Source organism: Notothenia rossii (genome assembly GCF_949606895.1).
Source record: "Notothenia rossii genome assembly, chromosome: 11".
NCBI lineage: Eukaryota > Metazoa > Chordata > Actinopteri > Perciformes > Nototheniidae > Notothenia > Notothenia rossii.
Genome location: NC_136910.1, coordinates 7,398,735 through 7,412,480, shown reverse-complemented (window position 1 = coordinate 7,412,480; position 13,746 = coordinate 7,398,735). Strand labels below are relative to the sequence as shown.

Genomic DNA, 13,746 nt, shown 5'->3' with positions numbered 1-13,746 from the left:
CATCCTAAATCTTTATAATTCAATAAATATCTCAGGTCAGAGGTCACATCTGCGTTGTTGTGCAATTGGATACTTCCAGAACTCGCTGCCAGTTAAATTTGCAGTCCAATAAAGCTCTCTCTTCAAAGCAGGTCGTGATATTTGCAGAGCGTCGGTCAAAGCGCTGCATGTCCTGCCCTCATCAGTGATATCAAAGAAGCATGTGCACATCATAAGGATAAAAATAGACCAACAGCAGAACAGATGTCCAATAAAAATGGAAATGAAAGATGACAATCTCAAAAGCAAATATTAAAACTTTAATATTATTGTGGGGTATTCTGATAATTTTACACAGCTTGTAAATCTTTGGAAGACATCTTATACCAACTGTGAAACAACGGAGAAAAAACATTTTTATTCACCAGATATTGAAGGTTAAATGGCTGCAAAACTTGAATTCTAAAGAGACATTATGATGTAATCAAGCAAACCCAGAAATGTCTACATGCAATGTGCATCAAAATGGTAGGAGGGGAGGGGTCTAACAGCATGGGGTAGAGGTATAAATGCACCCTGAATACAGATAGGGCGATCAGAATTACACTGTATCTGTCTTTTCAGCTAAAGAAGAACAACTGCTGTTTTGATTGAAGATTTACGGGACCAAAAACATTTCTTCCTGACTGAGAAATGGAAAACTGGAAGCTATGGCTGCTTGTTGTGACTTTTTGTGCTCTGCTGCAGACCTATCAGGCGCTGTCCTCTAGTGAGGGAGAGGAGAGAGAATTATCTCCAGACTGGCAGGTGAGCGTCCGTTATTACATTCTTTGGGGCAAATAGAGATTATAAAAAATATTATTTTTTATTGCTGGAGTTTTTTTAAGTGTCTGATTAAATGCTCTGTGGTTAATGATAATTTAGGGATTTTTTACAAACCAAAAATATGTATCCAGTCCGCTCTTTAATTCTTTTTCTGCAATAATAATTGTTTCTGGTAGGATGAGTCTCTGGAGGAAAGTCTGATCAGTCTGATGAAAAGATCCAAAGGTCTGCGCTTCCACGGACTCATGGGGAAACGCTCAGGTGGCCTCTCTACTCATCTCTTATTTAAACACATATTACATATTTTATTTTCTGTATAGAGTGAATGTCTGTGGAAATTAGATGAATTAAGATATACTTTCGACTCCACTTACTAACAAAGCACTTAATGTACTAATAAAGGACTGGCTTATCTAAAGCCAGTTGAGTAGCACTTGAAATGTTTTAGCTCTATGAAACCTGATGTACTTATGTGATTCTGTTTTCTTCAAGTTTGTATCTTATTGGTCGAATGCACTTATTGTAAGTTGCTTTGGATAAAAGGGTCAGCTAAATGTAATGTAATATACTGATTTAATGATCCAACATTAGGAAATTGTTCTGTCACAGCAGCGTGTTAAAAAAGCATACATAGAATAAATTAAGATATAAATAGAATACAAATATATATTAACAGTATATACATCTGAACAGCATTGAGAATCTAAAGGATGCATAATATAAAATATACATAAATAATATACAAAGCAAGTTAGTGTCCTCTATAATAGAACAGTCTACTACTAAAAAAGATAAATAAATATAGTATTCTATATACAATATAGTATGCAAATTAATTAATACAAATTAAGGTGAGGTATTTAGAGCACACTATCTGTACATCGTGTATGCTTTAAAATATGAAAAAATGATTATAAAAAACATTGTTAACCTTTTTTTTTTTTTTTAAACTATTCCTCAGATCCAAAGAAGCCGTTTAAAGTAAATCGACGTAAGTAGCTTGATTTCACTTTCAGGTTGTTTGTTGTGACAGCATCTCTATCATGAAATGGGTCATTGTAAAGTGAGTCTCTTCCTCACACTGACAGGAAACAAAGGAGAGGCGTTTGTGGGTCTGATGGGAAGAAGCGTTTCCAGTGGCGGTGAGCAAAGAAAACTCCCAACAAAGCAAAGTGTAGCTCATTTCAAAATATCAAAGCAGCTTTATTGATATTAAAAATATCAAATTGCTAATACACATGTAACAGCTATGATTCAAAGTACAAGGCAAATACTGTCCCACTGAAATGAAGATGTTTTATTACAGAGTCTTCAAAAAGAATATTTCCTGCAACAACCACAGCCTTCGATGTCTCAGAGAAACCACGCAAGCAAGGTATGATCGTATAAAAACCTGATGTGTTTGATTTCTATGTGCATTCTTGCAGTGGCGCCATTTTCTTTTTATTCTGAGCCAATTAAAAATATGTATAATTCATGTTTTCCATTATTTGGCAGGTTCATCGGACGAATGGGTCCACATCTTGTATTGATGGAGCTTTAAAAAGAAACAAGTGTACGTTATAATGATCTATACAATGTTACGCCAACCAAAGAAGAGTCACCATACATCTCACACTCCGCTGACGTTTTCAATTCATGCCGACACTTATTGTATTAATCCCAAACAGAAACCATCTTTAAATGCACATTTCCTGAATTAAATAAAAAAATAACAGCCTGTAAACGCTGGTAAATACTTTTTTTTTGCATGAGAAAAGCAAAAACACATCACACCGGTTCATTTATCATTAACATTCAAAGCTTAGTAGATGTACGCAGTTGTAAAAAGAAACAGGAAAGGACATTCTCTTTTGTAGTTAGTTGATGATTGAATTTGGAACGTAGGGTGCTTCAAATCTAAAGTTAAAAAGTTAAAAATAAAAAAAAGTAACATGAAAGGATGACCAATGGTCTTTATTGACAGTTTGGAGGTCGAGGCTACTTGTGGCTGGTGAGGCTGGAGGTGAGTTCATTCTGTAGCCTGAGGGTCTTTAGTGCTCATGTCCCTTTGGGGGGGGTCCACTTCAGAGAGCTGGGGTCGATGGTTTTGTTGCTGTTGCCTCGCTTGATCTCCTTTGCTCTCCACTCATCTATCAGGTCCTGAGAGGGAGGGGAAAGGAACAACTGGGCTGTCAAATATATACGGATTCAAATGAAATGAAACTGAATTGAATAGGGGGGAAAACATTAGATATCAAATATTTGTGATCACTTTAATAGCAATGTGATGTAATTTAGGGTACAATATTTACTGAATATTTCCAAAACAGATAAAGGTTAGACTCCTGTCTTTCCTTTTAAAATATTTGTTTGACTGGAAGAAAATGTTGATTTTAAGATTGAACTTTTCAGCCAGATATGAGAGTTGTCCCATCATGATATAGGTTTTAACATTTTGAATTTATTTTTGGGGATTTAAGCCTTTGCAGATCATTAACATGCACAAAAACCTACAGGAAAGGGACAACCCCAAAAAGCATTATAGGGCTCCTTAACGAGAGATAATAAACTGAAATATAAAGGGTCAACGGGCCGCCATCTTACCTGTCGCTTCAACACCAAGTGCTTTCCCTTCCAATACTTCAGCATCTGGAGAGACTGCAGCGTGCTCACAATGTCCACCGGATTCACTGCCGTCTCCTGACTGATCTCTGCATCAATAAATATTACAAAAGGTGAAAATCATGTGTCTACTTTGTTTACAAATACCATCTCTTCCTGTGGTTATACATCTTTCACAACCTACAAACAGTGAGTTCATTATCCTTACAGCAGTAAAGTGGTATAGTTTGACTTCTGTGTTTTCACTCACCTTTGATGGAGATCTCTTTGCCCTGGAAGTTGTACATGTATCTGAGCAACACTTCCTTCCAGTAACTACGGTAACTGATGAGGCCCAGGTCAGACAGGGGTCTCTCGGGTGAGCCCACCCTCTCCTCCACTTTAGACAACAGGTAGCCTGAAAGAAGGAGGAGAGGAGAGTCAGGAAGAGCAGCTGTTTGCATTGATGTAAAGAAGACTAGCAGTTTGAAAACAGACCATAATAATAAGGCTGTATGCAAGTGAAGACTTATGTATCTGCAACTATGCTTTAAGCAAAATAAACAAGTGAGAAAAAGAAGGAAAAAAACGTAGAATGTTGATTTAAATTTCGAATGTCAACATTAGAGATGTCCCGATCCGATCACGTGATCGGGGATCGGAGCCGATCACGTGATTTTCAAAAGATCGGAATCGGGAGGAAAAAAATCGGGGATCGGGATTTTTTTTTTTTTTTTTTAATGTTGTATTCAATGTTACAAAACAAAAATGACCATGTTCAAGTCTTAAAGTCATCCTTAGGCCTTAGTTTTGGTTTCAAATTACACAACATCATGTATGTGTTGCTTCTTTGGGGCTTGTTTTCAGAGACCTGGTTGCTTATTTCTCTCAAATCTGGCAACAGAGTGGGCAGGGCCCAGTGTCTAATTGTAGCAGTAAGCTAACGAGTACTGATAAGCTTTATTTTTGTTTTGATCCAATGCTGCACAACTGAACTGATCCAATGCTGCTGTGAAAGAAAGAAGCTATATCCATGTTGGATAGAATATCCAATTTAAATAAAAAAATAACCTTAAGGGAAAACTTGAATGCTTTTTTTCTTTTTTTTCTCTTAATGCATTGCATAAAGATCGGATCGGGAAAAATCGGTATCGGCAAATTGTCAAAATCAAATGATCGGAATCGGATTGGGAGCAAAAAAAGGTGATCGGGACATCCCTAGTCAACATCGTACAAAACTTTTTAAACACATAAATCCCATAAAATCACAACAAAACAGTCTCAAACAAGTTTACGCACAGCCCTGGATGAATATTACTCAAAGGCTAGATTAGAAATATTCTACATTCTATTAATTAAGCAAAAAGTAATTTAAGAGGATGTACTTTTTTCCTTTAAAGCTCCCATATCATGCTTTTCTGGTTATTACCCGTCAACTTGTGTGTTATGAAGCTCTTTCTGCATGTAAACGGTCTGCAGAGTCACAAAGCCTCAAAGTACACCCTGTAGCGAGTAAAACTCTAACACAGAGAAGACCTGTCTGTGCTGCCCCAGAACGCAAACAGAGATGCTGTTTGAGAAACCAATGTGAGTTTGGAAAATTGAACAATATAAATCTATTCTAGTAGACTTCAACAATGGAATCATGATCAGTAGAAATGGCCATGACATGGGACCTTCAAATGCCTTCATCTTTTTGTTTAATTGGTTTTGGTGCAATTGAATGAAATCAGTGGATGCTTACTGAAGTCGATGAGCATCTTTCCAAAGCCCTGCCTCATGTACTGCGGCATCGTCAGGATACAGGAGACGTTGTAGTTCAGGAATGAGTTCTTCTCCTGGTGATACAAAAACATTCCAGTTGGTAATGTGTACAACAATATATAAAACATTTTGTATACACAGAATAAATCTTATTTTCACACTTACTTTGGAAAAGTATCCCACCAGATGGCAGCCGGTGTTGTCGGCTTCGGTCATGACGTAGAAGAGAAACGGCTCCACATCGTAGTAAAGCGTTTTGTGGTCCAAGAACAGTTTGGCAAGTAAACAAAGGTTCTGGCAGTAGATCTGAGGGGAAACAGCTACTAATTAGTATTCAATCACTCCGTCTGAAGTGCTTGCTTTTCAGGGGTGCGTGTAATCAGTCTCCAAGTTTCTATACTACCAGAGGGAATGAACATTTTAAAGTCCTACCTTATTCTTTTTGCCATCGACTTCAAACACAGATATTCCTCCTTTTCTGTAGACCTCGTCTCCTGGAGGATGCTTCCACACACACTTGGCCTGAACGGACAAATAATAAAACACACATTAGTATCATTTCCTAAGACTAAGAACACAGATATTATAAAAAAAATACATAATCCAGTGTTAATAAAGAATGATGTTTTTATACATTAAATACAAATTCAAAATGATAGATGAACCAATCAATTTCAAGCCTTTTTTACTTGTATTAATATGAACTATAAATGAGTCGGTCATTTATTAAGACATATGACATATGTCCTAAAGACACAACAGAATCAAACATCCAGTGGAAATCACCATGGCAGTGAAACATTCATTGACCCTCACCATGTGTCTCCTGAGAATGGTCTGGCTCTTCATGTACTTGAGGCAGAATTCGCACACGTAGAGGCGGCCGAGGCGTGCGTACTCCTCGGGATACGGGGAGTGGTACCAGGTGTCCAGCTCGTAGCGGCCGAACAGGATGGTCTTTATCATGTTGCTGCCCTCTGTGATCTGACCCTGGATACGCAGCTTCTCCTGCAGGAGGGACGGAGAAGGTGTTACTGCTGATCTTAGCATCAACAGTTGTGATACACACAGAGTTTCCATTTCAAAATGTCACACATTTACAGACTTCTTTAAAAAAAAAAAAAAAAGACCATATATGTGAATCTAAGTTCAGGGGATACTGTTACAAGACTAGAGTTATTTTGCATATGGTTTGTGATAAGCTTTCTTTTCCCCATTTGAAATCCTTCACGAACCAGGCTTCATTTGTGGAATTGTAAACCCAGGCCTCTGAACAATTGCATTTACCTACAGCAGTCTGGAAAACCAAATGTTTTCCCATGCTTATCCAGACCTGAGAATAACTAAAAATCAGATTCCCTAGTTTCCCATACCGAGCACGAAACCTGATTACAGTTATTTAATATATAATAATGGTAATATAAAACAGCCCCTTACCAGATCTTCAGATGCGCGGGCCTGGGCTTTTCTGAAGAGCTCCAGGTCATATTCACTGGTGATGTTCTCCAGCAGAGGCTCTCTGGTGTTGCTGTGTGTCTGCCGGTGCTCCTGTGGACCAGACATTCAAATGAATAAAGATCAAATGATATACATCAAACACATAAATCGCCCAGCAGGTGTGAAAGAGCCACATGGAGTGAGAGTCAAAGTGAGAAGCGGCATGTTTGAGAGCCAGCGACGTACCATGTGTTTTTCTTTCTGCTCTTTCTGAAGGCCAGAGTTTCGGCCCTTCCTCATCTCAGCCACCTGCTCCTTGTATTTGCTCTGTTTGGATGTTGGTGTCTGAAAAGATAGAAATACATTACCTTTCATGGCAATACAACATGTGCACAATAACAACTCAATGTGTTATCTCTGCACACAATCAAAAAGAACATTCATAAGCTTCATGAAGGAGAAAACGTGATTAATGCTAATGCTAGCAAAAAGAGGCTACCTGGTGGCGAGTAGCATGGCGGGAGTTGTTTTCTTCCTGCCCCTTCAGCTCATCCTCTTGTTTCTCGCGGCTGATAGCTTTCACCTGTAATGAAGAGTAAGATTAATCTCTTGTGTGAAATAGCTTCTTGTGTTTTGCTAAGCCTTATCAATGTATTGGAAGTTAATGCTCTGTTAACTGTTTGTTATTAAACATAAAACTAACTACCATAAAAATCTAATGTAAAACACAGTACTACAATGCTGTTTTTTTATAAAGTAAAAAAAAAAAGAAAAAAGAAAAAATTGGCCAGCCAAGGAAACCGTAGCTAACAGAAATACAACATACACATTATAACAAGTCAAGTGTTGGCCAACTTTATCTTAGCTTATGATAGTAAACAAGAAACTGCAATAACATATCATCATCTCACCTTGCATTCATCAGCAGAGAGATTGTGGTAAAGAGGACAACCTGACACAGCAAAATGACGCTCATGTTTCCCTGTGAGGTGACCTGGATACATTGAGAAAAGGAAATTCAATCAATTAATAAAATGGCATTATGATAGTACATGATGTCCCGGAATAACCTTGTTTACACTTTTTAAAAGGGCAGGGATTTTACCGAGTGAATTGCATCCTGGCGTGGGGCATTTCATGTTGAAGTTGTATGTCTCGTGACAGCGGCGGCGCTTGGGTCGATGGGAGAGGTCTTTATCCGAGTCTCGGCTGGCCTGATCTTTGGCCTGGCTCTCATCATGTGAGGCGTTGGGGCTGGAGATGTCCAGCTCCGATTCAGAAGAGGGGGCATTTCCTGTGGGCGTCAACGGTGGGGATTCATCATGGTCCGCAGCTCGCTTCAAGTCTGGAGTGTCTAAAGCAAAAGGAGTGAAAACAAGACGTAAAGAAAACAGCTATGATGAAGTACACTGTTTCAATTGTATTTTAAAAGGATGTTGGCCAACCTTGAGAGCTTTGGCTAAGGCGAGTAGAGGCTCTGGTGAGGCGCTGTCTCTTGGAAAGGTTTCCGTCGCTTTCTGAACTATTGGTCTGTTCTCTTTCAGCGGAGGAGTCAGAGTCTTCAGTTCCATCTGACCCACTTCCAACCATATGTCTCTATCAGGGGGAGGGGGGGTCAAATGAGAAGCATCCTTTACATGGTATAACATCATGGACAAAACATTTTTTGTTTCTTAATACAAAATATTATTTTTAAAATATAGGAAAACTGGATCCATGTGTAGAAATTGCTGTTAACGGTTTGATCCATTTTTGTAAGAATCCAGTTTGTTAAATCCAGCAAACATGTTTTACATTTCTGCTCCACACCACCTCTTTATAAATCAGCACAGCATCCACTTTGAATAACGTAGATGTCATAGTTAACTGAACTCACTCTCTCAAATGATTATATTTTGTGTAAATATTGTCTTTCTTTTAAAAAGGGGCCCACAAACAGGTGCTAGCTCGCTGCTAGCTGGGCTTGTTTTAGGCTAAACAGCTGTTACTAACGTTTGCGGCCGACTAATTATTATATTCTACTACAAATAGCATTTGACACGTTTTCTTATTACAACTAGTCAAATAATGTACAATTTGCTGGCAATAGTAGTGGCTACACGACACAACATAGCCTGGTTAGCACTCCAGAAACCTAGCATTGTTGTTAGCTTTACGTGTCATGTTAGCTTAGATCTCTCCAACGGCTAATAGACTGTGGCAACAAACTGCTTGAGCAAATCGTGCATTTTTAGGATGTAGTGCTTACTAGAGCTTCCCTTTCTCTGACTATATACATATTATTTATATAATACGAGTTAGTGTTGTCTTATGGTAAATTCGGCCGTGATCTAACCAAAATAAAGCGTTGTTTTATTAAGAAAATACCCAAAGTAAAGTTTTAGCCACGGTTTAGCTGTTTGTTGCCGTTCATCACAGTGTACCTTCAGTTATCTTCCTTTAAAGTTAACTAAACATGTTGACAAAAGCAAAACATGACAACTAATAGAGTTGAAATGCAATGAGTTTGGTAAAAGCTGTTTGACTAACTTAATGTGAACAAAACGTATGTTGATTTGGCATTTAAAATGGGGGAATAATTGATTGGAATATGGTGGAGCATCCGGACTGAAGCAAAAATATAAACATCTCAAAATGGAAAACGAAACAGAAGTATAAAGGTAAAAATATATACAAGATGACCGTGAAAGATACAAATCTGTCTGACAAATAAACACTATGAAGGGCCAAATTAGAGATAACAATATTTAAAAGTAGGATATTCTTTACATTTATCTTCCTTTGAAGTAAACTGAACATGTTGACAAAAGACAAATACGACAAAAAATACAGTTGGAAATCAACATGTTGGTTAAAATCTTTTTGATGAACTGAATGTGTACCTAACGTTTGCTGTTTTGGCATTTTAAATGGTCGAATAATGAGAGCTAGTTAAGCTAATGCTAATAATGCTAATATCCCTCTTACCTGTCGTCTACGTGGCATTTTCCACCTGATGAGCAATATTTCCCGTGAGTTTGTAGTGTCGATTGGCAAAATATCCCAAACTTAAGATATGAAGATGAAAGGAAACTCTTTATTGATTTGTTTCCAGGCAGAAGTTTTTATGTACACAGCGTTGGGTGTATCGCGCCACAGACAGAACGGAGGCTTGCATTTCCGGTGCTGAAGTTGATCCGCCGAACCGGCAGGGGGCGACAAGTTCTGGTAGTTTCCATGGTGTATGGCAGGCTGTGAATGTGTGCATTTGTGTGTGTATGTCTGGGAGCCCCGCCCTTCAGAAACAGAGCTGAGGAGAGAACGTGCAAAGCAATGCAGTGGACACTGAAACATGCACATTAATTGGATAATAACATAAGCGTTTATTTTATTTAATAAAAAAGCACATTTTCAATGCAAAAAGTTACCATAGATAGATTACTTCAGTTGCAATTTGGCATACCGGTATATAAAAAATAAATTAAAAAAAGACACGTTCTCTCCTCAGCTCTGTTTCTGAAGGGCGGGGCTCCCCTCCCGACAATGCTCCCGTGGAATTAAAATAAAAAATAAATAAAATAAACATTTTATGTTTTTCAAAATGTTAACCTTGAGAACATTCATTTGACAACACAATCATTACCACAAAGCTCAAAGACAGATGGAGTCCATCCAGACACTTGCACATCTGACAAATAATAGAGACATGTATCTTGTTGTGCTTTAGTTTTGGCCTTTTTTAAATAAATGCAGCTTTAAAAAGTTATATATTACAAATATAATACCATTTAAAAACTGCCACCAAACATCAAGATGACGAATTTATTTTATTTCTTGTTATTTTTTCTTAATGCTTTCAACCAAGCTACATAACCACATTTGCTTCTGGCTTTTAAGTTTATAAGCTATCACTAAAGACTCTAAACCACTAAATCTGACTAGCCTTTTTTAAAGAAAATCCTAACACCATATCAAAATCATGGCAAGAAACACATCAAAGTAGCTCTGATCCGGCCCACACTATTTATGAGAAGTGGTCCATTGTCTACTACGATCTATAAGATAATAAAACTTCCTCCAAAGTTGTTTAAACTTTTACTCCACAGTGACTTCGTTTTTTTTATTGTATTATAATAGCAGTAAATAAAAAGAATAGTCTGAGTAGTTTTTTAGTGTGTATTGACTTCTATGATCACAGAAGCTGTTTAGTTTTTCAGGTGCTCCATTTGTTGTCTCTGTTTTGTGTCTCCCTGCCCCCACCTCACCCTCCCAGCCCCCAGTTGTTGATGGGGGGCAGAAGAATTGGAGAACCAAGAAAAGGCATCTGTTTTCCGGAAAGTTCCACGGACCAATAAGGGCAGGGGAAGGGTCTGGCATCTCCCCCAGCAGCTGATACTCACTGCTCTATATTTAGATATAGGCTACAGGGCCTGGCCACTGCATCAGAGCACACAGGACAAACCAGCCACATGCTTTTTACTTTCAGGCAGTCAAAGCAATACAAAAAAGGAGTTTCTGTTTTAATACTACGCAAGAATAACAATGAACAAGATTAAAATTGTGAGACCAGAGGAGAGGTAAGTGCTGTCGTCTCTCTTTGAGTCGTGACCAACAAATGCTTCCTTTACTTATAATATTTTTGTTCTTTTGAGTCACAACTATAAAAGTTTGTCTTTGTTCTTTACAGCCAGCCAGCACGTGCGGTTTGGTATGACAGAAAGAAATACGTCACCGTCACCTTCATTGTTCATAAACCCAAAGATGTCCAGGTGGATATCCAGCCAGACAAAATGACTTTATAGTAAGTTTGAAAAAATGTAGGTGTATTGTTTCTCTGTTAGTTATATGAATTGGTCTCTTTCTGTCTCTCTCTTGTGAACATGTTTCTTTCAGACAGGGGAATGACATTCTGATCAGTTGTGAATTTAACATGTGGTAAATTGTGATGTTTCTGTACTAACCTGTTCCCCTGTCCTGTCTTTACAACAGCTGCAAAAACGACACAGATGATGTCTTCTACAACGTGCTGCCCTTCTATGAAAACATTCAAATTAATGTAAGCAATCCATTTTTCGCCATGATTTATGTTCTCTGTTGAACAATCAGTGCAATGTTAAATATAGCTGTCATTTTATCTTTCCGACACATTAACAGGACTCCAGAGAAAGAGTCTATGACCGCAGCATCCATGTCTTGCTAAGGAAGCTGAAGCCTGATTATTCATGGCCTCATCTCCAGAAGGATGAGGCTAGGGTAAGTGTGTGTGTGTGTGTGTGTGTGTGTATGTGTGTATGTGTGTATGTGTGTGTGTGTGTGTGTGTGTGTGTGTGTGTGTGTGTGTGTGTGTGTGTGTGTGTGTGTGTGTGTGTGTGTGTGTGTGTGTGTGTGTGTGTATAATTGATGATCAACTATATCAGTCAATGGAGAAACACCACTTTTATTCTTTGACTCTAAATGGAAAAGGGGGATAATGAATTGGGAAAAAGGGGATTTTTAATTAAGAGTAAGATCAAAACAATGTCTGGTGTTTCTTTTGTCCTCTTTTATACCCATTATAAACTGTACTTGACTTTTATTTGAACATTTTCACTGATTGTGCTATATTATCAAAGTCCTCTCCTGTTCTATGTACAAAACAAGTGAATAAAGTGAAACAACGTGAGGTCGACACACTTTTGACACACATGAAACATTGCCTTGACTTAAGACATTTACACTATACTGAGTTAGTCAGCATGAATTACAGACACCCCCCAAAAACGGTTGTAAACAAGCTGCTGCTACGTTAGCTGCAACATTTTAAAGTGTGTTGTTTCTCCATCTTTTTTGCAGCCCAGCTGGATTTCCGTGGACTTTGATAACTGGAGGGACTGGGAGAATGAAGTAGAAGATGGAAAGGAAGAGTTCGATATCTACGCGGATGTGAGTAAATGACATTTGTCCAGTAGATCAACTCAATTCTGATTCAATGAACTTTTCTATATTGTCTTTCTCAGAGTTTTCTTAGGTACCTGTGTGAGGATTTGAGTTTTCTCTTTTTCTTTTCAGATGATCAAAGACATGTCTACCAAGAATAAAGGAGAAGCACCAGATATGGACGATCTTGATGTAATTGAAGTAGTTTAGGAAGGTTTTCCTACAAATAAATGTGAATGCATTCCTCTTTTTTTAAATCATTTTAATGTTGACTTTCTTCTCTCTTCCTCTACAGTCTGACTGAGTAAACGTCACCTGTGTTGAAGGCCACGGTAACTTGATAGGACACTGAAGACAGTGCTATTTGCTGAAGTTTGTGGATGATTTGATATACTGGTCCAAAAATACTGTTTTTATGTAATTGATGTTTTCTATGGGATTATTTAATGGAATATTATTGTCCACTGTTTGCTGACATGTTGTTCATTTGAATAAAAACAAGTGAATCAACCATGGTTTGAAAATTCCTTATGATATGATGCATGGGGTAACAGCCTTTATTTAAAGTTAATAGTAGATAGAATTAGAAGTGGGAGGTATGAAACCCTCTTTAATGGTCACACATGCAGAGCACACAGCACACAGTGAAATGTGTTCTCTGCTTTTAACCCATCCTAGCACCAGGAGTGAGGGGGGAAGGGGGGTGTCCGGTGCCTTGCTCAAGGGCACCACGGCAGGGCAGGAGGTGAACTGGGACCTATCCAAATAGAAGTCCACACTCCATATTTAGGTCTGGCCGGGGACTTGAACCGTCGACCCTACGGCTCACAGTCCAAGCCCCTACTGAGCCACTGCCATAATACTGGAGAAAAATGTGTGTTTGCCAGAATATGACAGTAAAGCAGCTTCATTTATTATTTCTTCATTCTTGTTAAAGCCTGCAAATGAACCCTCAACATTGACACAGATGCCTTCTTATGTTTATATTGTTATGTTAAAGTTGCATTTCATTTCAACAAACATATTTGAAATGCTTATTATCATATCTCAGTCTTCTAAAAAACTGTTTGTGAAAGGTAATGATGCACATATTCTAGCACATGAAACATAATTTATATATTGTCTTTTTATTATAAGGCTGTTATAATACACGTAGCCACATTGCCGGTAACACCTAGAAATAAAATGGGAGAGTACTGAAAATGAATAGGTCTTCAACCCCGACATTTAAAAAAAAATGTCTACTCTATTTTGATGAATATA

At 38.1% G+C, this 13,746-nt stretch overlaps 3 protein-coding genes across 3 annotated transcripts; 2 read left to right on the top strand and 1 right to left on the bottom strand.

The window, feature by feature from the left end:
* The first annotated feature begins 459 nt into the window (after positions 1-459).
* LOC307025799 (uncharacterized protein) lies at positions 460-2,551 on the top strand. The gene is made up of 5 exons (XM_079660681.1): positions 460-786; positions 981-1,065; positions 1,766-1,795; positions 1,893-1,946; positions 2,111-2,551. Exons 1-5 carry the CDS (start codon positions 673-675, stop codon positions 2,191-2,193), a joined length of 366 nt encoding a protein of 121 aa, XP_079516807.1. The 5' UTR covers positions 460-672; the 3' UTR covers positions 2,194-2,551.
* Positions 1,978-9,790, bottom strand: kat7b (K(lysine) acetyltransferase 7b). The gene is made up of 14 exons (XM_079660679.1): positions 9,556-9,790; positions 8,034-8,184; positions 7,694-7,942; positions 7,500-7,582; positions 7,088-7,171; positions 6,835-6,933; positions 6,589-6,699; positions 5,968-6,159; positions 5,584-5,673; positions 5,317-5,457; positions 5,132-5,225; positions 3,659-3,805; positions 3,391-3,497; positions 1,978-2,946 (listed from the first exon to the last, which is right to left on the bottom strand). Exons 1-14 carry the CDS (start codon positions 9,571-9,573, stop codon positions 2,845-2,847), a joined length of 1,668 nt encoding a protein of 555 aa, XP_079516805.1. The 5' UTR covers positions 9,574-9,790; the 3' UTR covers positions 1,978-2,844.
* A 1,202-nt stretch (positions 9,791-10,992) lies between these two features.
* ptges3l (prostaglandin E synthase 3 like) lies at positions 10,993-12,994 on the top strand. The gene is made up of 7 exons (XM_079660857.1): positions 10,993-11,144; positions 11,255-11,368; positions 11,557-11,623; positions 11,722-11,820; positions 12,400-12,489; positions 12,616-12,675; positions 12,779-12,994. The coding sequence occupies exons 1-7, from the start codon at positions 11,110-11,112 to the stop codon at positions 12,785-12,787; spliced, it is 474 nt and encodes a 157-aa protein (XP_079516983.1). The 5' UTR covers positions 10,993-11,109; the 3' UTR covers positions 12,788-12,994.
* The last annotated feature ends 752 nt before the right edge of the window (positions 12,995-13,746 follow it).

Coding starts and splice junctions, on each gene's coding strand:
- LOC307025799 (XM_079660681.1), top strand. CDS start 673: ATGGAAAACTGGAAGCTATGGCTGCTTGTTGTGACTTTTTGTGCTCTG. Junction 1,066..1,765: donor ACTCATGGGGAAACGCTCAG/GTGGCCTCTCTA, acceptor ACTATTCCTCAG/ATCCAAAGAAGCCGTTTAAA. Junction 1,947..2,110: donor AAGAAGCGTTTCCAGTGGCG/GTGAGCAAAGAA, acceptor GTTTTATTACAG/AGTCTTCAAAAAGAATATTT.
- kat7b (XM_079660679.1), bottom strand. Junction 5,458..5,583: donor TCGATGGCAAAAAGAATAAG/GTAGGACTTTAA, acceptor GTTTCCCCTCAG/ATCTACTGCCAGAACCTTTG. Junction 5,226..5,316: donor TGGTGGGATACTTTTCCAAA/GTAAGTGTGAAA, acceptor TTGTATCACCAG/GAGAAGAACTCATTCCTGAA.
- ptges3l (XM_079660857.1), top strand. CDS start 11,110: ATGAACAAGATTAAAATTGTGAGACCAGAGGAGAG. Junction 11,145..11,254: donor ATTGTGAGACCAGAGGAGAG/GTAAGTGCTGTC, acceptor TGTTCTTTACAG/CCAGCCAGCACGTGCGGTTT. Junction 11,624..11,721: donor ATGAAAACATTCAAATTAAT/GTAAGCAATCCA, acceptor ACACATTAACAG/GACTCCAGAGAAAGAGTCTA.